The sequence below is a fragment of the Taurulus bubalis genome (assembly GCF_910589615.1).
Source record: "Taurulus bubalis genome assembly, chromosome: 5".
NCBI lineage: Eukaryota > Metazoa > Chordata > Actinopteri > Perciformes > Cottidae > Taurulus > Taurulus bubalis.
The window spans coordinates 22,108,547-22,133,023 of NC_136593.1; the positions used below are offsets into that span (position 1 = coordinate 22,108,547).

At 42.0% G+C, this 24,477-nt stretch overlaps 1 protein-coding gene across 1 annotated transcript; it reads left to right on the forward strand.

Moving 5' to 3' along the window:
- Nucleotides 1-1,547: 1,547 nt before the first annotated feature.
- cdk18 (cyclin dependent kinase 18) lies at nt 1,548-24,182 on the forward strand (the record flags this gene model as incomplete). Its single annotated transcript, XM_079219004.1, has 15 exons — nt 1,548-1,665; nt 9,151-9,287; nt 11,510-11,641; nt 12,103-12,159; nt 13,143-13,257; nt 14,027-14,121; nt 14,233-14,295; nt 16,159-16,282; nt 17,099-17,219; nt 18,601-18,698; nt 18,821-18,926; nt 21,978-22,020; nt 22,126-22,216; nt 23,456-23,533; nt 24,148-24,182. The coding sequence occupies 15 exons, from the start codon at nt 1,548-1,550 to the stop codon at nt 24,180-24,182; spliced, it is 1,413 nt and encodes a 470-aa protein (XP_079075130.1).
- Between the last annotated feature and the right edge of the window lie 295 nt (nt 24,183-24,477).

The window sequence follows — 24,477 nt, forward strand, 5'->3', positions numbered from 1 at the left end:
GTGGCTTGATGTTGTGTAGGAAGCAATGAGAAGCGAAAGACTTTACAAAGACTATAACCTAATAAAGAATATTCAGCAGTGAGGACGTGGTCATCATTTTTGTTTGCTGAAGGAAACTGGTCGAGCCTGTTGTTGGTGCTGCTGTTTTATTGTGAGATTAATTACAAACCATGGCAGCTTGTGGCTCACGTTGTTTTCACATTGTGAGCCTGTGTGTGTTCTGGAGACACATACTGAACGACCACAGAAGCCATTTTGAGTGCCAGGTGTTCATATTGGTTTTCTGCCTGTGGACACATTTTGTCACAGGGACGGTGTCACTATAGTGCAAGATGCAGTCACGAAACTGTATAGGTGTGTCGTTGAGATCAAAATGAAAGAGTTCGAATATGGGTGTGGTCCGAGTAACGGGGCCGCAGGTATGGGGGTTACGAAGTGGGGAAGAGTCCATTGGCCCGTTTCACTACTTTACACCCCACTGCTGTTCACTTCTTCCAGAAGGAAAACCCTTTCTCCTGAAGTGAAGAGAGCTTAGTGTTTTGAATGTTTTTGTAGTTATAAAAAAAAAAAAAATACCGTAATTTACCCAGAATTGACAGCAAATTATACCTCCTTTTTAAAATAGTGAAGAACTGCAAAGGATACATTTTCTAGCATCAAAATCTCTCCAAGTTTGACTAGTTCAATGGTCATGGTCAGAATCTTTGTGAAACCTAAATGGATAGTGTTATACCCTGTTATTTCAGGGTATAACACTACCCAATACAAACTTCTGGTTTGTATTGGTTTTTAGCTGTGTTGGGACGTGTGTTAGAGGTTTTGCTGCTGCTAGATGCACTCAGTCACTTTGTGTATTTTTATTACGTCTGTATTGTATTTGTTAATACTTTGTGTATGTCATGCTCCAGATAGGAATCAGGTAGCGGGCGGGGGTCATCTGTCAAGACACCGGGATCGGTCAGACGTAGCCGTATCTTGATTGAGACCTAAAAAGAACCCCAGCCTTCGCAACACATCGCTTAGCCTTTTACAGTAATGAACACAAATCCATGTCAGTAAAGGACCGATGAAGACCCCATGACACCAATCTCTGCAGCACACAGACGCAGAGAAAAAGAAGAGAACGCAAACACGAGTCGAGGAAAAAAAAAAGAGGGGGGATAACTAACTGGTAGAGCTGGCTGTGGTTGTGTAACCCACTGTATGGGAGAGAGAGTTGATCAGCTGCTTTCCTGATGTTTTCTGCCTCATTATCAAATGACCCAGACGACTGTCTTTGGTCGAGCTGCACATAAAGATTCTTCACAGCTGCACGCTCTGTGTTGTGAAGGCAGTGGACAAGGGACTGTTTACACTTTGGTTTCTTTGATTTATACAAATATTTGTACACAGTACAGAACATACAGCCCACATGTTTTTTTCCTAAATGCATAGTATAAGAGATCACGTTGACTCGTGTACTGTATGGAGTAGTGATTGCACATCTAACTCTCTCTTTCTCCGTGTGTCTATTTTCTTCCCCCAGAGTCGGGGGGCCCCCCAGCACCATGAACAAGATGAAGAACTTTAAGAGGCGTTTCTCCCTTTCTGTTCCTCGCACCGAGACCATTGAGGAGAACGAGTTCACAGAGCAGATAAACCAGCTCAACATATGCCACACTCAGGGTAAGAAACCCATTTCCTCACGTGTTTCCCCTTTCCTCTCTCTTAATAGCCTACAGGAAGCACATTTCGACATTTGCAAGTGTGTTGCCAGCCAAATCGTTCTACTTTGTACAGGTGTGTTGGCTACAGGTGTCCTTTTGTAACTCCACTCTTATCTGAGGGATTTCAGACACGCTGGCAACAGTTGGCCAACAAAACCATTTTATAACCAATAAACCATGGGTTAATTAAGCGCGTTCAAAGTCCTGAAGCCTGAGCTCCTCCACTTCCTTGTGTCTTTTTGTCCCCATGTGCAAATTAACAGCTTGTGTCTAATAATAGAGCGCAAACTGCAATCTCACTCTGGTTTTAAATACCAAATACAAAAGCCTTTACTTCCTCCCCGTGTCTATAGCAAACCCTCACAGATTAACCGGGTGGGGGGGTTTGTTAGGGGGGTCCGGCTATACAACTGGTACCACCACCGAAGCTTAGCCACGGGAGGATCAGCGGGCTTCAAAGGGGAATGAGGGTTGTGGTGGTGTGTGTGTCTGGGGGGGTGCTGCTGCTGCACAGGAACCAAATGCATACAGAATGAGTTTTTTGTTTGTGTGTCTGCAGTTAGATTACACACAGAGATGGAATAACAATGAGTTGCATGAATACACAGAGCTGCTGGTTAACACTTACATCCTACGCAATGTGCAGCGCTGTTTCTAGCTGTTTGCTTTAAGGATGGGAAAAAAAGCTTATGGGTTTGTTTATATTCATGTTTAATGCAAAAAAAAATAAGTTTAATAGGAGGAGAGAAGTGGGTTGTGCCGGATGCGAGGTCACTATAGGTGTGTCGAAATTGCTCAAGTGTGAGACTGTACACATGATAAAGTGGTCTCATCAGACCTGATTCAGAACCAAGAGGGAAGCAGCTGGATATGTAGTCAACCCCCTGCCCCCAGATAACATCTGTCTGCATCACTGTCTGCTCCTGAAGGTCAGTGAAGAGGTAACCAGACAGAAAGAAGAGAGACTGGGTGAACAACTGAGTGAAGAAGAAAAATGACACAAAGAAAGAGCAGATGTTTACTCTCCTCTTTTCCAGTTCCTCTCTTTTCTATTGTTCTGTCCTCTCTCCCCACGTGAGGGATTCTATCGCGCTCCCTCAGCGTAGTGTGCAGCACACGCTGCTGTTTTGACATCACCTGACAAGAATACACTGAAATCCAGTGAATATGTTAAAGGCATTGTTCACTGTTGGTCTATAAAAAGTGATGCCCTGTAATTTAGTTTTGAATCCAGGACGTGTGAGGTAGGTCGCCGAGGAAGTCAGGTTCCCTAGTATGAAGAGTGACAAAGTCTAGGATGATTGGAGTGCATGGATGGGTCAAACAAACGCAGCACTCTCACCCAAGAGGCCACTGTTCAAATCCCATGTGAGGCCAAAAGTAAACAGGTGGTTTTCTTAGTTTCTTCCCTTTTGTCACCATTGAGCACAGAACTATGGATTTTGAGCTCATGAACAATTCTTTAAAATTAGCCGAGTGGCCGTCCCTTAACCTACTTCAGGTTGTTGACCAATCAGTTTTGATATGTAATTTCCTATTAGGACCACCCAGTTTAACCAAAAGCAGACTTTGCAGAAACACACATAAGATTTGGCAACACATGAACACAAAAATACTGAACACAAAAATATTCATACAAATGCTCTTCAGAGCTTCAAAAGTATGCTTGTGTGTGTCTGTGATTTAGTCAGTGTCATTAGTGGGAGCCAGGACTTACTGCCTGACTGTCCACTAATATATCACATTAGGCAGAATCCCCTTGTTTACTTTAATCTATTAGTCCATTAAAAGCTGTTTTGCCGAGCTCCCATGCTAACGTGAGAGCATTTACGTCACATCAACGCTCTGATGTGTCCCTGCAGAGAATGTGCTGCAAGACACAAATCCTGAAGTCCGTTGATTTAATAATTGATTTAATTATGGCAACCTAAGTCAGGAAGAGAGTTTTATTCCTATTTAGGCATGAATCAGAACCGTTTATTGCCAAGGGGCAGTGGTTAGCATGCCCGGCTTTCAATTAGAGGGTTGGAGGTTCGAGCCCCGGCCCCGCTAGTCCGTGTCGTTATGTCCTTGAGCAAGTCACTTGACCCCTAATTGCTCCCCGTTGCTGTGTCTGCGGTGTATAGAGCAAAAATGCGTCTGCTTAATGTAATGTTACACATACAAGGAATTTGTCCTAGCGGGAGGCGCACAACATTAAACAATAAACATAAAACAGAGCAATAAAAAGGGAGCGTGAATATTGATCTACTGAATATTTACAATTGCATCTACAGAATATAAACATTTAAGTTGGAATGAAGTTTAAAGTGGCAAGTGTATTTAAATATGAGGTGTGCAGGGGAGTGAACAGTAGGAAATTGTCTGGGGGTGACAGGGTCAGTCAGTGGGGGACCCGGGCTCTGTTGATGAGCCCGACTGCTGACAGGAAAAAACTGTTTGTGTGGCGGGAGGTCTTGGTCCTGATGGACCTCAGCCTCCTGCCACAAGTAATGTCCAGGGTGAGAAGGGTCGGCTACAATCTTTTGTGCCCGCTTCAGTGTTCTGGAAGCAAACAAGTCCTGGAGGAACGGCAGATTGCAGCCAATCACCCTCAAAGCAGAGCGAATGATGCGCTGCAGCCTGCCCTTGTCCTTGGTAGTGGCTGCAGCATGCCAGACGGTGATGGAGGAGTAGAGGATGGACTCAACGATGGCAGTGTAGAACTGGACCATCATTTTCTTTGGCAGGTTGAATTTCTTCAGCTGCCTCAGGAAGAACATCCTCTGCTGGGCCTTCTTTGTGATGGAGCTGATGTTCAGCTCCCACTTGAGGTCCCCCAGGAAGCGGAAGGACTCCACAGCGTTGACGGGGGAGTCACACAGGATGAGAGGGGCGGGTGGGGCTGCGTTCTTTCTGAAGTCCACAACCATCTCCACTGTCTTCAGAGTGTTGAGCTCCAGGTTGTTTTGACTGCACCAGGTCTCCAGGTGGTCAGTCTCCCACCTGTAGGCAGACTCGTCCCCACCAGAGATGAGTCCAATGAGGGTGGTGTCATCCGCGAACTTCAGGAGCTTGCCGGACTAGTGACTGGAGGTGCAGCTGTTGGTATACAGGGAGAAGAGCAGAGGGGAAAGAACGCAGCCTTGGGGGGAACCGGTGCTGATGGTCCGAGAGGCTGAGACGTGTTTCCCAGCCTCACGTCCTGCTTCCTGTCAGCCCATCAGGGAGCGGGGGCGGATGGTCTGTGGCTGGTTGATGGGCCTGTGGGGGATGTTGCAGTTTCTCAGAGTACAGTCGTTTAGCATCTCTCACCACCTTGCTAAACCTGTACAATGTTTAAATATGTGCTACTCAGCATTTTGTTAACGTATTAGTCTGTTTTTTTACAGAGACATTTTGACATATCTTTGTATCAGAAAATACTGTCAACAGCTATAAAAATGACGTCATGTTTTTAGTAATAAAATGGTGTATGGATTAAGCCCTCTGTAAAATCCTTCAGAATATAGATGGAATTAGGAAGTAAAGTGTATAGTTTGGTGGATGTAAAAGCTACTGAAGTTGAGATTAGAGAAAAAAAACTAATTTTGATGAAAAATATCAAACCCTCTTGCACACAGTTACACAATGTCACAGAGCCTTTATCACCAAGCAGGTGAGCTTTTCTTATCTCGGTTATGTTGACTGGCTGTTGTCCAAAACACACTGCCACTGGCTTTTACAGGAAAAGCATCATGAGCCACCGTTCCCATCAATCTACCTTATCTAACCTGCTTGACCAAATAATAGTTTTAGCCTCAGCTGAAGTATGCAGTTTATTTTGTGTTTCTTTATGAATATCCAGAAGTAAACCTCTTTTTAAAAAAAAGCAGTATTCGTCAAATAAGTCGGCCTTCATTTGCACGTCTGGTTCTTTCTTCTCGAAGCTCATGGATTTTTTATTTTTTTTAAAAGGGTGTTACAGGGTTAAGGGTGTGACATAAAATACGTCAGTAAATACAAATCTTTTTGAATTTTTAAGTGGCTAAATTAGACTATTTAGTACCCTCACGCTGAACATTTGTTCGCCTTTACAGCCTTGTTGTGTATACTCCTTCTCATGCGACCCGTGGTGTGCTTCATTAGCTTCTTACTGATGCCAATTTCATTCACCCTTGAAATCATAAAGGGGATGATTGTCTTGCTGAATAAAAATGTGTAAGCATCATAAACGTATCTTATTTTCTGCAATAATACAAAATCCAATGTAAAAATCCCATTTGCTGTCTGTCAAGGTTAGTGTGATGCTTATTTCTGGGGTTGGTCTACAAAAATACATCATCCCCGCAGCACTCTATGCCCATCAACCTCTGCTGCTGCATGTATTTTGTGCTGCTTATGCTGACGCATGTTAGCATGCTAACACACTAAACTGCAGTGGTGACCATGGCAAACATTATACCAGTTAAACATCAGCATGTCAGCAATGTTGTTGAGGACCTGATGGCAAACTGATTTGCCCCAGTACAGTCACACACAAACTCACTTACATGCCAGTCTGTTGGTTTGCAAGTGAATGATTCTTTTGGTGCTCGAAAAATGCGTCTCGTTCCTTGAGGACACTTAACTTTAAGCTGCATGATGACTGCCATCTCGTAGGTTTGATTTATTTATTTATTTATTTATTTATTTTTTAAATGCTTATTAAGGCCTTTTATACACCGGGGCATTTGTTTTATTTAAATTGTATTGATTCGTACGACAATATTTTCAAACTGTTTGCATATTCAAACCGATTGCGAATATTACGTGGCATCGGTTTTTTTTTTCAGAACAAAGTCTATTTTTCTGAGCTTTCACTCAAGGAATAAAGGCATCAAACCAATCGAAGTCGAGAGAAACGGGTTGAGTTCCGACCATAGACTATATAAGAAGTGGACGTAGTCATCGTGACGTCACCCATCGGTTTGTGGACCGCTTTGAAGCCTCAAGGTCGACGATTTAGACCTCGCCATCTTGGATTACGATCGTCGCCATGTTGCTTTTTTTTGCAACCAATTGACGAAAGTTACCATATTAATTTGCTAAATGAACATCATGCTGTATTGAAGACTTGAAACTAGCAATTGAGACCATACAACTTGTGTTAACAATGTTTACTGAGGTTACAAATCAAGAGAGAAATGGGATCATTTTCTCATAGACTTCCATCCGCATGGTTACAACTATATTTATGCAACAACAACACAAAGGCTCTGTAGTCTGAACCAAGGCGGCACACTTTATTGGGCGAGTATTTCACATTTTCATGTTGTTTATTATCCACGCCCCTGTTGTGTAAAGGTCTCCACTCCTTTCAATATGAAAAACGTTCTCTTCCCTAGCCTTGGGATTAATTCTGCCATTACCTGTGAAGTTTATACCCCCAACACATTTCCATCATTATCTCTTTCCTGACTCTCCCTCTCCCGCTGACTGCATCTGCAGTTTCAGATGGAAACGAAAATGCTGTGTACCATATTTGGATTGTGTTGTGCCGAAGATGTCTGACATGCATCCATCCGTATCGCTCAGCAATCAGGCACAGTGTGCGCGCATTTGTGTGCTCATGTCAGCGTCGCCTTCACCTACTCTAATTAGCATCGAGAGATCAAAGGATTGCTGTAGCTGTGATATTCAAATGGCTGGCAAACAGGTTGCCATTTCATCCCCCCAGCCCATTTAGACTGTGAATCAATCTGACAAAGACGTAGTATTGTCGTTGATACACAAGCAGTTTTATGAGATGTGCGTGTGAGTTTAATTGATACAACTGTTGAATTTCCTCTAGTATGAGAGAGTAGGTCATGCAGGTTATATAAATGGTTGTGTGTGTGTATACAGTACATATAAATCAGTGTGTGCTGAGGCTTTAAGGAGATATACAAGACTTTCTCCTGCTTTCTTTGTTAGCCATTATCCCCATGGAAATAAGGGGTTAATGCGCGCCGTGCCTCACCCTTGTAGGGAATGACACACACACACACACACACACACACACACACACACACACACACACACACACACACACACACACACACACACACACACACACACGTGCTCAGAAGACTCCTGATAAAATGAAGACACGTATCCATTTCACAACCCACACTTGCCATACCGGCGAGGCCGGCAGACACTCGCTATTGAAATTGCAGATCAAACAGCAGCTGAAACGTTGTAGCATTCAAAAGACACCGACCAGGCATCAAACGCACATACACTGTTGCTCGGTGAGGATCAAAAGACCATTCTTGCTGGTGTGCTCCGAGCATATCGCTTCAGCTGCCTTATCTCCTCTGTAGTCTTGATGAGACTCTTCCCTTAAAACAAGAGGCTTATGCTGCATTCAAAGTCAATGCACAGATGCAAATTTTTGCCGGGAATAATTTGCAATGGAGTTTGATGTTCCGATTTATGTGGAATTTACACAACATGTATAAAGCAGAGCTAGTGGTTATTTCTATGGTGGATGGCGGAAACGGTAACTGTTTTTACGGAGATAAGCCACGCCCCCTTTCAGACATTCGCGACACATTTGGTGTGAACGCAGCATTAGAGTGCATTTCAACAATCGGCAACATTTTGTGGGCGAAAACGCATGCGGCCTAAGCTGACCAGTCACAGTTCTCAAGTCCCAAGTTGCATTTCTGAGAAGGGGCATGCAACGGATGTTAACCACCTTAATGCAGAAGTACAAATCTTGTTTCTTTTAAAGCTCATTTAGAAACAGTGATACTATTGTACAGGAGGCCACCAATGAAGTCACAAGGTCCCACTGCACCTTTTTTATTTTTCAAATGTATAATATTTGCTTTCTGGCTAAGAGTCAAATGAAATTCGAGCCAGTGGCTGGTTACCTTAGCTTATTTGAGCTTAAAGACCGGAAACAGCTGGCTCTTTGCAAAGGTAACACCAACCAGCACCTCTTAATTAAGCTCACTGATTCACATGTTATGTTAAATGAAATATTGACGTTGCGCAGGAAAGTAAAAGATACAAAAGAGGGGATTTCATTGAAAAATGTGGTTGACATTATTCACTTTGTCACCAATGGGATTTCAGGGATGTACTGCTTTGACGCTGCAAGGATTTATAGACATAGACCAGGGATACAATTTTGCTATTTAAACATCAGCTCTAGTTCTCTATAGTGACTATGCATGTATGTATGTATGTATGCATGTATGAGATGCAGCGATAAAGAAATATTTCACAAAAGGGCACCAGCTTAAAGCATCCACGAGGGACTTTTTGCTGCATTTCTTTCGAAGCACCATAGGGGCGTTCGACCACCCTGAAACCTTTTGCCTTCACATGTAACCAGGTCTAAACATAGCTGAATGATGACATGAAGAATGTACGCCAATGACTATTGAAGCTGTTCTGATAGCTGGCAGTGGCCTGACACCATTGTTTTTATTTCATGTCTCTCCTCTGTCAGGCCTGACTCCAGACCGGCTCGGTCCTCCGTCTCATGATGTCAGTCCTTTGAGTCCTGAACCATTGACACCGGGAGCCCAGTCTCCATCCCACCTCCACTTCCACGACAAGGCCCAGCACAGACGTTTCTCCATGGAGGTAGGTAGCAGAGGCTCAAAGGGGCCGCTGTAGGAAGACACAGGTTAATATGAACAGCCGAAGTGTTCAGTTTGGTTTCCGATCATGCTGTAGTCACATGCCGCCACAGTGATTCAGGATTCATGTGTTGCCCATCAAACCCTAATTGCAAACTGTCAAGGTTCTAATACACATTAAAAGCATTCAAAATCAGTGGCGCATGCAGTTCGTTCTCCTGTTGAAACTCTTTCTCCATTTCTCCATTTCCACCTCTGCCTGCTCAATTGGGATGAGTCACCTCAGATGATTTTATCCCTCCCCTGAAGCAGCAGACCTTTTCTTTATTGGAAATTTGTGAGAGTTCACACTTCCACCTTTTTTCAGAAAAAGTCTCTATGGAGCAAGTGTGATTCACTTGGAGTCTGTCTCATGCTGTACAGCCGTAGAGTGAAGCGATGCCAGAGGGCAGTGAGTGCTCAGGAGGGACTCATGACAGACAGAAATAAAGTTGTATTCTGGATGGCTTCCATCAACAAGCATCGGAAACATACATTATATTACTCTTTCTAAAGCAAAGGGTTTACACGTTGTAACCAACGGCTGGTAATGGTGAATTAATGCATTCTAGATCAGTAAACCATTATAAAGTTGCAATTTTATGTTTGCCAGGCTGGGAAAAAAAATCTCTTTTGCTGGTGTATAACGTTGTGTTCTTAGCTAGCGCTTTTGCTAATTGATCAGGACGACCTTTCCAGTGGACAGTTCAACCTCTTACCCTCTGGAAAGGAGCTACAGAGCAAAATTGATTTATTAATGCATTAACATTTACAAGTCCAGACTTGCCTTATCAGTGTAGTGGAAGAGCCCCTCATTAATGAATGATGTCTTAACATTTAAAGGCCTTGCACATCCATGGCACACCCACACAGGTGATATCACTTTTGACCGATTAGCCTCTTCTTACGACTAAGTAGGTGAGAACAGACTGCGACATGCGGTTCTCAGCATTGCTCCGCTCACCTCAACCTAAGCAAAGGTCCAATCAACCGACAGAAAACAACCATTGGGGTGTTCTGGGCCTTAATTAGTGCACACGCGATGGCTTATCTAATACGAATGTCACGGCACTTTGTCACTTTCTAGAAAGCCATCACGTTTGCAGTTATAGGGGATAGTCCAAACCCGTCCACGGACGAGCCTAACCAAAAACTGCTCAGGGGCTGGAGGAAACCATTGCTGTATAAAGAGAGCTGGATACAGCGTTGGAGGTGGGGATCAGTTCAGTTCCTATGAACGGTGCATAAAGCAAAATAAGTTTGTCTTCTCAGTATAAAATCACCTTCACCAATCTTGCACACCCATGCCCATAGAGCAAGCACACTAGTGTTTCCTTTTAACCCCGCCTCCCACCCCTTGTTCTCGGGTTCATTCACAGGAAAAGAGGAAGTAAATAACTGGATTCGGCAAGCAGTGTATTTTACAACTTCTAATCATTTAAATAAGGGCTATTCAAGTGATGCAGAGAAGATGATTTACCTCAAAATAAATGATCTGCTCATTTCCAGATTCTTTCCCAATCCCATACTCTTTCAATATAATTCTTTGGGAAGAAGTGCATTTGGGCCCGAAGGTAGTCTGTGACAAAACTGGAAATTCTGACTCTGGTTCGGCCACGTCTCTCCGTTTGTTTGCCGGCTACATCGTCTCTCCACCATTGTGGGTTGTTTGAAGGAGGACCCAAACGCAAGACACAGACCAGGATGCAGATGAATGTTTATTGCAATGATTAGGCCTGCTGTTGCTTGAGATGGGTTGAAGAAAGGGGATGTGAGAATGGAGAATGACGGGACGACACACACAATGAACCTGAGCCATCTCCTCTGTCAACTAGTTGCCAGTGTGTATTGCAGCACATATTGAGAAAAGTATCTTCTTCCTTCACTGCATATGACAATGGCCCTCCTTTCTTCTACGTTTTTTAACTGACATTCTTGAAGAGCATTTTCCCAAATTTGTTTGGTGCACTTCTAAATCATGTATGGCATTAATCAAGCCATTATTTACAATTGAAACACCTTCAATAACGTTTGCCCAATTCGAATGTGGTACCATGTACACAAAGGGTATTCATGATAACAAAAGGTCAGCTTCAGCCTGTGGTCATACGTCACAAGTTCCGACTGTTTGTACTCAAAGTTTATGGTCTAAAAATGTTGGCTGAACTCTTCCCCACCATCTCACAGGACGTCAGTAAACGCATGTCTCTGCCCATGGACATCCGCCTGCCTCCGGAGTTTCTTAAGAAGCTGCAGCTGGAGAGTGAGAACCCACCGATCTGCAAACCGATCAGCCGAATGTCTCGACGTGCTTCCCTGGTAAGTGCTTTACATCACTACGTATTTATATATCCATCATATATAATCCTATACAAATAACAGGCCCATGTCATGTTAACGGTGGTTATATTTCATCTCATATTCACCTCTGACAGGTTGGTTTGTTTATCTAATCTTACTGAATATAAATTGTGTTGCAGCCGTGGAAGGCTTCTTGTTTGTTTCACAATCTGTTGATAGATTACTCTTGAACCAGTGACTATCCCGGCTCATATTAGAGCAAATTTCCTCTCCGCAAATTACTAGTCTTCTTATCTTGCCTTCCTGCTATTATTTTATTTATATATATGTATAATGATGAGCCATCAATCGGGTTGATTAAGTAAAGGAGGATTTGCTCAATCAGCTAATGTTTGCAAATATGATGCTTTGACTGTTCCATGGTTTAATCAGAAGAGAATCATAACGGATTGATCTGCCTTTTCTCTCCATGTCTCTAGTCTGACATAGGCTTTGGGAAACTGGAGACGTACGTGAAGCTTGGTAAACTGGGTGAGGTACGTCTCTACCGATTACTCACACATTCACCTTTTAACACGCGGTCGATACCGATGGTAACTTGAAGCTCAAGGCCCTTTCTTCAGGCACGGATAAGACCTCTCTGAAGCATAATGCCGACTGTATGATGAAGTCTTCGTTACACTTATGAGGCTTGTTGTGAGTTAAGCACCGGATGGGAGACAAGAGCCTGTTGCCAAAACAAGACTAACTACAGTACAGCCATTTGTCTTGCGTTAGTTGGGATGCGACATGACTACAAACACTGCATTCAAACCGTGTGCTTTTACATGTTGTACTCTGAACAAAATAATCGGTCCTTCGAAGGCTTTGAAGATTGCACGAAACGGCCCGTGCACCTAAAAACCCACAGGATTTATCGGAGAACAGCTGTTGCCTCAAGGAGTGAGAAAGGATTAGTGACAGAAGCTGTGCGCCTTAGTCCCAGTCACAAGGCTCAGCAGCAGATAACAGCGGCGGCGAGTGAAAAAATAAAGAGAAAAGAGCTGCTTTTGTAGTCAGTTGTCACGAATGGTTTAGAAGACACAGCATGGTTTATACACGGTGGAAGACCACATTTAACACATGTGGCGATTTATAAAAGCACCTTGTTTACTATTGTTCCTTTTCTCAATATCCGGAGGGTTTTGTTCTCTTTTCAGTTTGCAAAACCCACAGAGCCAGCAGTTCTAAACTAGGATAAATACAGGATAATTATGAGCTGTGATAAATCAATAATCCGAAATAATCAGACCCAGAGGAAATAAATAAGCATTGAATGGATTAAATCCAAGCCTGTTTGAGAAGCTTGCATAATGTAATGTTTTGAGGCTACTCATGTATGGTAGCGGTCAAAACTTCAAACCTCATTCTGTCAACTGGAATTAAATCATCTGTTGGGTTTTATGCTTATTTGCTTTGGGTGATGAGGGATTAAAGTGAAATGAGTTTGATTATTCTGTGGCTATGTGTGTGTTCATAGGGGACGTATGCCACAGTGTTCAAAGGGCGAAGCAAGCTAACAGAGAACCTGGTGGCGTTAAAGGAGATTCGGCTGGAGCACGAGGAGGGAGCACCTTGCACCGCTATCAGAGAGGGTACACACACATCAACAAACACACTCTCACTAACACACACACATATTATAATACATAGCATACATATATCATAGTTGTTGAATAAAGGTGCCACAATCAGATTGTAGCACCTTTTTTTCCAACGGTTTATTCAACAAAAAGTTTAATTTAATTCAGCTTTTATTATAATGTATACAATAAAAGCTAGTATTGTGCATTCATCATACTGTACATGGTGAAAGATTTGACTTTTAAATTACTTAACTTATTCAGACATGTATTACATTAAACATATGTATCCAAAATCCATACCTCATACTGGAAAAGTGACAAAAATAAAGTGTTTTTAAATGTGTGCTGCCCTTTTGTCCCACAATGCAATGCACAACATGAAATGGAAGAATTAATCAGGAACATTTACAAGTAATTGTAGATGGTGGACCTTTTAGAATACAACAGCGAACTTTTAGATGTTTTGGACATTTTTTAAGTTGTACTGGTAGTTACAATCATAGTTTGATTGACTTCCAGTGGCACAAGCATTGTATAATTTTCTCTTAGTTTTACAATGTAAAGGGTAACTTATTGTTATTATAAGTGGCTCATTACACTATGGAAAGAACCCCACAGAGAAATGAAACCTTTTTCTGTACCTTTTGCTTGGTCTGTTTGTTTTGTCTAACAAAGTCTTGCTCAAGGAGAAGTCTCGTTCCTAAATCTCACATCACGCGGCAGAGTTTAGACTAAACCAAAATGCAACAACTCATCGCTCCATCTTCTGTCCATCCAGTGTCCCTTCTGAAGAACCTGAAACACGCCAACATCGTCACGCTGCATGACATCATCCACACTGACCGCTGCCTCACTCTGGTGTTCGAGTATCTTGTGAGTACATTGGCAGCTCAGAATGCAGGTGTTTCGAAAAGGTGTTGACCACACACAAATGGACTATGGGTAGATTTTGAGCGTGAACACTGTGGCTGTTGTGTCTTCCAGGACAGTGACCTGAAACAGTACTTGGACAACTGCGGGAATCTCATGAGCATGCATAATGTCAAGGTGAGCCATATGCATGATTCAGGTGTCAACCACTACTGACTATATACCAGAGAGATGGACATTTATTGGTTTACATCTCTGAAAGTACATCAACCAACACTTCCTCATACCTAGGGACAGAATAGGTTGTTTGCCAATGACTCTCAAAATGATGTAGAAGACTGATTTATCTAATTTTGTGAAGCGGTCACAGTTTTAAACACGTGGTTAAAGCTGTTAAGCCGAAGTACTCAGTTTCCGAAAAAAACGTGTTATTGGTTCAAATATGTATTGTATGTACTGTATATATGTTACATATTTCATGCCATGGTTACATACTAACGTTGTTAACCACAGAACCATATATGGTTCTTTTTCTTTGTATTGCAAAAAAAACATATAAATCACATGAAAATATATTGATGTTGCACATCAAATTAAACATCAACGCCTTTGCTACAAGAATCAGTAAGCCATTTAACAAAAAACTCAAACAGAAAGAAAGATAATCATAAAAGTATAAAAAGTATTGTTGTTAAACTTTGTTTTTTACTGTGTTCTCGCCTGAATGTTCTCTGTACTAAACCCCCTCTAAAAAAGTGAAGCAGAACAAAGTTAAAGTCCTTTGCCAAGATAATGTTCACATATTATGTTATGATTTGGGAGAGCTTTAGACCTTACGAATGCGTCATCTCAAAGAAATAATCATCCTGAAAGTGTTTTTTTTTTTTCTAGGCGGACCTGAAAATTTTTAATTTTTGCTGTGTGTCATCTTTATTTACTCTTAACCAGTAACATATAGACTGATATTTACACATCTCAACAAAATCTCACATTATTATTGTTATTCAAATAGCCCTAGTGGTTGCAGAGATACACCGTTTTAGTTTGGGCATGACCTATTCGAGCAGAAGCCTAAAAATAGCTTGGTGCTGAAAAGGTGTAACTTCTGGTTTCACACGATGGGAGCAGTGATCTGCTGGGTAAAAGTCCTGTGTTTCTTTGACCCACCCTTCCACTTCGACCTTCACCTTCTGCGGGGTTTGTCACTCTTTATACTACAGCATCTAACTTCCTCCTTTGCCTGTCATGATGATGACTGTGACTGGAGCAACAAACATAATATGGGTCAGAATAAGCTGCTTGCAGAGATGACATATTTTTGTTTTTTGGGTGAGGAGAGGGATATCTGATTCAGTTTGTCTTAAAAAGGATTTGTGGTTTCAAACATTCTCAAGTTCCTCCGTTACTACAAAATACACAGCTTCAGTCTCTGTAGCTGCTAGTTTTCAAGCCCAAACCATAGACTGTATATAAGAATTGGTCATGGTGACTTCACCCAGTGGTTTGTGGACTGGCGTTTTGAAGCCTCGAGTTTGTAGTTGGCCGTCGCCATCTTGGCTTTTTGCAACCAATGAATGGAAATTAACATATTTGGAATGCGGAGGAGTGCTGTAGAGACGGCGTATATGGCTCTGGAAGGGGCAGCGACCTGTCATGGAGAATACTCTGCTTAATGGTCTATTCCAATTTCCTAATATGTTTTGCAACCAGACAAGTTGCTGGCCAGTATAGATAATACACGTTTTAAGACACTTCTGCATTGGCTTGGCCTGGCTTGTCGGAACCAAAGCTTGCCGCCTGGTCAAAACGCAAATAATCAAGCAGAATTCTTTTCATGGCATTTTGCATGGTAGCCGCGGAGGCCTGAAATTACATTTTTATAAGATTAACTTTGGGTTTTCAGACTCAGTTCCATGCCTTCACGGGCAAAAATAGTTAAACAGGATAAGAAGAGACTTGTATTTTAAAAATATATATTCCATTGTAATCATAAAGATGTTTTTTGATCCTCATCATATTCTGTTTTTTTTTCTCCGGCAGATCTTCATGTTCCAGCTGCTGCGTGGTCTGGCCTACTGTCACAAGAGGAAAATCCTCCACAGGGACCTAAAGCCTCAAAACCTGCTCATCAACGACAAGGGCGAGCTCAAACTGGCTGATTTTGGTAAGACAAACCGCTCATTCACGTAAAGCATACATGAACATCAATACATGCAAAGGTGGTTGTTAAGATTGAGACACTTGGAAATGAGATAGCAGGTGTCATGCAACAATCGCTTTTCAATTATATTTTGCTGCCACTTGCCGATCTTCTGTCCCCACTACTTTAGCACCCTTACTTGCTGTAACCTAGCAACTGTGGCCCTCTGAGTTTTCTCAATTTTGAGCTGGAAGTGGGGAGAAAAACCCACCAGCATTCCCTTACTATTAAAGTGATAGTTTTGACTAAACGCAGCATATGAGCTGATAAAGGGATTAATCCCCCCCAAAATGTGGGGCTATTGTTATATTATCTGTTACTGACCACACCTCATGAGTGTCATCATGCTCTGTTACAGTTTGACCCCACTATACGAGAGACATGGAGAAACGCAATACTTGTCATTACGAGGAAATTTTAGCAATGGATGTTTGCGTGAAATAGCTGGCTTACTAGCCATACGAAAGCCGCTCTGCTGTTACTGACATCTCGCCGTAAAAGGTGAAAAAAAAAGAAGAAAAAGCTATTTTTAACTAACAGCAGGGCAAGAATGTCAAATTTGTCCTCTCAAGGTTCAAGTGGTATCACAGGATGGGCTGGGACTAGCTTAGTAGGCGTAGCCATTTCAGTAGCTGTCTCTGCAACACAATGCATTCATGTCTATGCCATAACACTGTCACCTCTTCCCATGCAGCTGATAATGTTCATTTTTTAATGTTTTGAAAAACAAGTTGGGCCAGATCTTGCACCTTCCAGTCCTAACCAAGTTAAGTTGTCCAGGTCTGGCGAGGGCCAAATCCGTCCCCACCAAGACCTACTCCAATGAGGTGGTAACTCTATGGTATCGACCCCCTGATGTGTTGTTGGGCTCGACAGAATACTCCACACCCATAGACATGTGGTGAGTAGAACAATATGGATATTTGATAATTAGTAGTCTAACATGGACTTGCCTACCAACACAGTGCGACCAGCACCAACTGAGGCCTTGTGGGTGTGTGTGTGTGTGTGTGTGTGTATATATATATATATATATATATATATATATATATATATATATATATATATATATATATATATATATATATATATATATATATATATATATATATATATATATATATATATATGAGTTGCTGTGATGCTGACCTTAAATAAAAAAGACCGGAGCCCACACTCTGTTTTCCTAGGCAGACAGTTCATGTGTCCTGTGAATACCAAAATGTGTATCGAACAGTAGATCAGGTATCCAACTCTTTAAAATGGATAGCATCTTTCTAAGATTATAACCAAACATATAAACTCACGTAATTGGAGTTTGAATTTCATAACAAATATAAGTACTCAAACGAACAATGCATACAAATGGGGAATTGAGCAGTATAACAGCAAATTGTGCAAAAATAAAGGTATGGACCACGTAAGAATATTTTGCAAATGTAAAAATCATGTAAAATGTTGTCATTTCCTGCTCAAAGTGGTTGCTGCCCCACCATTTGTTATCTATCACTGAGCGCATTGTTGAGCAGCATTCCAGTCAGGAGTGAGGAAACAATCTTGCCATTTTGGATGCAACATGGTTTACTTTAATGGAAGATACCTTTTTTGGTTGAAGAATATCATTTTTCAAGTCTGCCAAGTTTATCATTTTAATATTAAAAAAATCTCGGAATTACGGGATGTATTTTTTTGGGCCATACAGTGTCATATTGCTGTGTTTGTACATACAAATTCATTTGTAAGTTAAGAACTAATGTCTAAAAAGCCATGTGTGCAGAAGTTGGACATCTCTGACTATCCTAATTGTAGGTATCATCTCATATCACCTGGGGAAACTGACAATCATTTACTTTGTAAATCAGATGAATATCTAACAACTTGAGGATCTTCCAGGGCGCCCATGACTCATTCATGTGAATCTTACAGGTTATTATCAGGGAGGTTAGTCACTAGCCGTACAATAGAGCGTATCTCATTATCTGTCTGCCACGGTGAGAAAACCCACACAGCTCTGGCGAACCAGAGACTTAAATGTGCATCTCTAGCAGCACGACGGCCCTTTATGAGCTCACCTAGCTACACGTCCTCTTATCAGATCACAGGGTGCCCCTTCAACACGCCGTCCTGCATGGAACAAAAGGCTGGTGTGTGTGTGTGTGTGTGTGTGTGTGTGTGTGTGTGTGTGTGTGTGTGAGTGACGCGGCTCTCACCTAGAGTTCTGTGCTGGAGGGCTCTTGTCGTTTGCTCCTCCCTGTGTGTTCATCTCCTCCCTCCTCTTCCAGGGGCGTGGGCTGTATCCAGTTCGAGATGGCAACAGGTCGTCCTATGTTTCCTGGTGCCACAGTGAAGGAGGAGCTACACTTAGTTTTTAGGCTTGTGGGTAAGATTGCAGCACATTTTGATAATATATACAGATGAGACTAAAATGTTTTAATATACGGAGTTAGAACAAGTGGTATAAATGACAGTGTCCTGACAATTGTATATTGCTTTGTCTTCCAGGCACTCCAACAGAGGACACCTGGCCTTGTATCAGTAATAATGAGGAGTTTAGGTCTTACCTCTTTCCTCAATACAGACCTCAAGCTCTCATCAACCATGTGCCCAGGTAACTAACATGTTTTATACCATGGTCTGGGTGAATACTTGATTCTGATTGGCTGCAGGGTGCCCATTGATTCCTGATAAAGGCCACTGTTAGAAAAAGTGTTACTCAACACCGGTTGTAAAATAATTAATCAGGACATTTATTCTTGCAAAAAGGAGAGTCAAAAATGCATATTACTTCATTAATTTCACTCCCAAGTCTGCTCTCCGAACACCTTCTTCGGACCAGGTCATATAGACACAAGATTACCATATTCTAACTAGGTCAAATAAACATCATACTGGAGGAGAGTTCACACAGAAGTCACAGACCTCATGGCAGCTTGCTTTAAACGAAAATAGTTTTCCTTCAATGTTTCTCTCCTGTTAGATATAAATAAAACCTTATAGTGGGGATAATCAAAATGTATTCTTACTATTGTACATATCATAATCAAAACAAGCGTAATCTTTAATATCATACGTGTCTCGGTTAATACATATATAAGCAAAAATAACAATGATAATATAAAGAATGTTTTTTCACAAATATGTGGCGTACTGTCTTCATCAGGTGTAGATAAACACTACAATCATCACTCTGTCACTTCTATCGATTTTTGACACGTGAATCATCATTGCTTTACAGTCATTTTGTTCAAACAGGCCATGTCATAATCCAGCCAGTGCGTTTCTGCTTCCCCACTCATCTTCTTGGTGGGAAATCTGTTGGTACACTAGAGTCTGTTTAGACAGTCAATCCATCGATCGCTGCAGTAGTCCTCTCCCACATGGTATGAGACAGCAGCCACAAACAACGAGGATAGACGCAGCTGCAAAGATTGAAGTCCAATTTTCAGCAAAATGTCTAATGCCATTCGATTTCGCCAGGCCATGAGACTATAGTCTTGTCCAATTGACCATGTAAACCATCTACTGCATCTCTGGTGTAATTGATGAACCTCTGTTGGTTATAGTCAATGTACTTTATCTAATCGACATTTTTATTTATTGTTGCCCACCAAATAAATACTGATTCAAACCTTGCTGAAACTTGATTTCTAGCTTTGTACTCGTCTGACACTCCTCCTGGGACCCCGATTGCGTCTATGTAAACAGATGGGTTGAAGCTGCCATGTGGTGAGGTCAATGATCTTTTAATTCTATGGTGGTCTGTTTCCTGGAGTGTACGCAGGGAAGCACTGCCCATGGGTAATGCAAATAAAGGCATCACCAGCTGTATAAGGGCACAAGTGCCGCTCCACTGCTTAGGAAAGTGTTTTTCAACCACTGTGCTGCGGCACAGCAGTGTGCCGTGAGAGCTCGTCAGGTGTGCTGTGGGAAAATATCCGATTTCACTTAATTGGTCCCAAAAAATATTATTTAGTTGCTGCAAATAATTTGCCATTGTTGAGCGTCTGAGCCTGCAATAGGGGCTGGCCGAGTAATTACATACTCTTCTATACCAGTGGGTGGCAGTAGGTAGCGCAATAAATACCTTGTAAATTTAAGATAGTAGAATTAGGTTGTGGTGAAGAACAGAGATGGAGAAATATTTCAAAATGCAGACTCTGAACTGGGCCATGGGCAACTAACCCAGATAAAAAGCCCAGTACAATGAAAGTTATTTTTCGTTTGGATTCACTTTCACCACGGATCTGACTGCACCGATCCCGTTATGCTTGGTGTGTGGGGAAAAACTAGCAAACCATGGTCCCAAGCAAGCTAAAACGTCATCTCAAGACCAAACACCTGTCACTGAACAGCAATAACGGGAACTATTGTGTTTGCCTGCGCACGCAAACTGAGACACGGGTAACTTTCATAAGTATCTGCACTAATGTAGCAGCAGCCGTGGTCGGGCGCATCAAAGGCTTCGTTAGCAGAGTGAAAGCAGGACGCCTAGATGTTCTCGTTACGCTGTTTTTTGCACCGTGGGCGCTTGTCACCAAGACTTTACCAGCAGACGTAGCTCCTGTGTTGAATGAGGTTGTGCGCATGGTTAACTTTGTAAAAAGACCTCTGAAAAGCCGCATATTTGCATCTTTATGTGAGGAAATGGGAGCGGAGCATGAAGCCCTATTAAGTCCGATGGTTGTCGCGCAGCAAAGTGTGTATGAGCTGCGGGCAAGTGATGAGTGCTGGCATACATGGCGGTTATATTTCAGCACCTGAATGAACTGAACACACGGATGCAAGGCCGAAATGAAAACCTGCTCACAAGCACAGACAAAATAAATCGTTCAAAAGTGCACCTCTGGCAACAACATGTTGAAAGTGCCAATCTGGACATGTTCCTCCCCCTCACCCAGAAATGACAAGATGATGTCAACACTGCTGCACTGTGTGAGATGACAGGTAGACACTTACAAATTCTTGAGGAGAAGTTGTTTTTTTATTTCCCCTCAACCTGCCTTGACTGGGTTAGGGACCCATATAGCTCAGCAACAGCTTTTGGAAAGGACATGACTTTGCACGAGCCGGAGGAACTAACTGAACTGAGACGAGACCGTGGATTAAAGCTGAGCTTTGCTGATCTTTGGGCAGTTTCTGGTTGACTGTTGCCAAGGAGTTCCCCATTCTTGCAAACGGAACAATTTCAACATTGCTCCTATTTTCCACAACATATCTTTGAGATGAGCTTTTTTTAAAGAATGGCTGCTATAAAAACTAAAAACAGAGAGAGACTGAGAGCTATTTTGTTAGGTTTAAGATTAGATTTTGAAATTACTTGCTTAACTTTACTGAGTGGGAAACAAGTAATTTATCAGAAGACATCATACCGTTGTATGAGGATCCTTTATGTGCTTTGTTTGGTCGTACTTCTTTTATATTTTGTTCCGTTGTCGTTCGGTGAACTAAAGACACATTTCTACTCTGGTGGGTAATTAAGTTGTATTCTAAAGAGCTAAAAGAACTTTGAGGGGTTTTGTTGCTCCAATTACCTTCATCAGGAAACTGATGTCGCTTTTAATTATGTTGGGACGGAATTTTCGGCATTTACTTGCCGTATCCGCGTGTAATCGCTCCCTAAACAAAATGATAACCCACCTTTTTTCTTTGTCTCCGTCAGGTTGGACACAGAGGGGATCGACCTGCTGTCTGCTCTGCTGCTGGTATGAGACGAGAGCACAATGACCTTCACGCCCCCGGATACAGGACAGAACTGAACAGTGATTTTAGAGATTGTCTAATCAGCCGCTTTTGTATTGTGATTGCAGTATGACCCCAGAAGGAGAATCTCCTCTGAAGACGCCCTACAACACTCCTACTTCCTGAGTCTGGGGAATAATATACACAATTTGGCAGACAGTAAGAGAGAGAGAGACATGCACACGCGCACACGCACAGAGTGAACAGATCTTTAAAGCCTCTTGGGTGTATTTGAAGTTCAAAAGCTTTTGGCAACTCTGGCTGTGAACATCGAACTTTCCTTTTACTGTAAATGTGCTACTTTTCCATTTCTGCTGTGGCCTTTCTAAAAGCCAATTTGAACCATGTTTTGTTTGGTCGATTTGCCCATTTTTACAAAAGAATTGCTAGCGCAGGGAAAAAAAAGGGCAAGAAATGGTTGACAGAAAAAAGCTGTGGGTTGTAGTAGGTTTACAAAGTAAAAGGGTTCCCTGTTATTACACAGATAAGCCCATAAATGAATACAGAGGGCAACGTACAAACATAAAGACGATTCATTTTAGTTTTGTTAAAACCCTGCTCTTTATTATTCAAGTTTCCAAAATGGAAATCTTTGCTCAAATGTGCACCACTAAATAAGGGCGAGGCTGCAGTTATAGTAGGACACAGCTTGCAAACTCTATGATGGTAACAAATAAGCAAAAGGGGTTGACAAGAAATACTAACTTGCTGCACAATATCCCCTGTACGAACCCTGCCACCACCACTCTTTGCCATTGTATTTATTTAGTGAAAAATTGCAATTACAGCTACAATGTCTAAAATAACCACAATAGAGCAGAGCACGTAGTTTGGCAAAAACAGACGATAAACTGACAATCTAAGCAGGACAGCTTGGACAACCGGCAAATAAACAAATGAAAACTTGGCGGAACCAAACAAAGTGCAAATGCAAAACACAATAAAGACCAAACTGCAACTAAAGGCAGGGCAAAAAAATAGGAAATAACTAGAGGCAGCCTTATAAGGCAAGATCAATTGAAGCAAGACAAAGTTCTTGGCTGACTTCTCACAACCAGTGAAACAGCCAGGAATATCTCCACGCTTGATACTTTAACATGTCACATGTCACGTTGACACGCACGTCGCGTAAAGAAGCTAAAGCAGGTGTAATATGGTTACTTTTTTGGAATCAGTTAAGCACAGAGCTGCAACATTTTTGTATGAGTTGGAGGAGATGGAGACCCTTTTGGGAGAGACCTGTGTACAGGGAGGCGTGATGAGATAAGCCTATGAACAACCTTCGCCAGATCAAGAACCGACACAAACAATTTGATTTTAGTGATATTACATAATTGGTACAAATGGGATTGGACAATCTCTTTTACGTCTTTTTTTTCTGTCCACTCTTTGTTTTAGCCGCTTCAGTGTTTTCCCTCAGAGAGCTCCAGCTCCAGAAGGACCCAGGCCACCGCAGCTCAGTGTTTCAGCCTCTAGGTAAGGTTGCTCTCACAACATGTTTTTCCTTATATTCTCATCGTCGATAGTTTCATATTACACATAACAAGCCCAACAAATTCAAGTTTTGAGTCTAATGATCATTATAGGATACTAACTTCGTAAGTGTGCTGAATTGCCTGGAATGTAACCGATTTAAATGGAGCTCTGTTTTGTTCCGGACCACAACTTCTGAAATGTTGACGTGTCTGCAGATGTACTTTGCTAATTAGCAACGCTCTGCAAGAAGCTGGCATGCTGACTCTTTTAACTGTGACACAATACCACAGATAAGAGTCTCAGAGGAACTGAAAACAAAATTAAAACAAACAAGGAGTTGTCTCAATGCAGATTACTATCATTCATGTATATACTCTAATCAGTTCATATACTTTATAAATCTAGCTATGGCTTTATTCTCCCCTGGTTAGGCTCCTAAATCTTTCAGACCAAACGAATAAAGAGTACTTGTGGGAAAGGTATTTTAAGATAAAAGCACAAGTCATTGTTTCCCAGAATAATATACTGTATCATCTGTTTCAATTGGTGCCTGTTAACACTATGTAATCATCATTTTAAATAAGTGTTTTAAGGTCAAATTTGCCCCTCTGCAGGTCGAGGAAAGAACCGAAGGCAAAGCATCTTCTAGAGGTCACGGGAGGATCAGAGCCACGCAGAGACGGGATGCTGCCTTTTCAGGCCACAGCACAAAGGCCGACACAGCTCGGCACATTTGCAAGCATGCTCACCTGCATGTACACACATTCACTCATTTCCAAGGCAGCTGACCATGGAGACACACGTGGTTTCTGGAAATATACTTGCACTGCATTTGACTGAGCTGGGATCCACTCTCCCGCCACACACAGCCTACAGTACATATTTGCACAATCGGCGACACTGAACACACTGCCATTACTTGGTTGCACAAACCAGAAATTGAT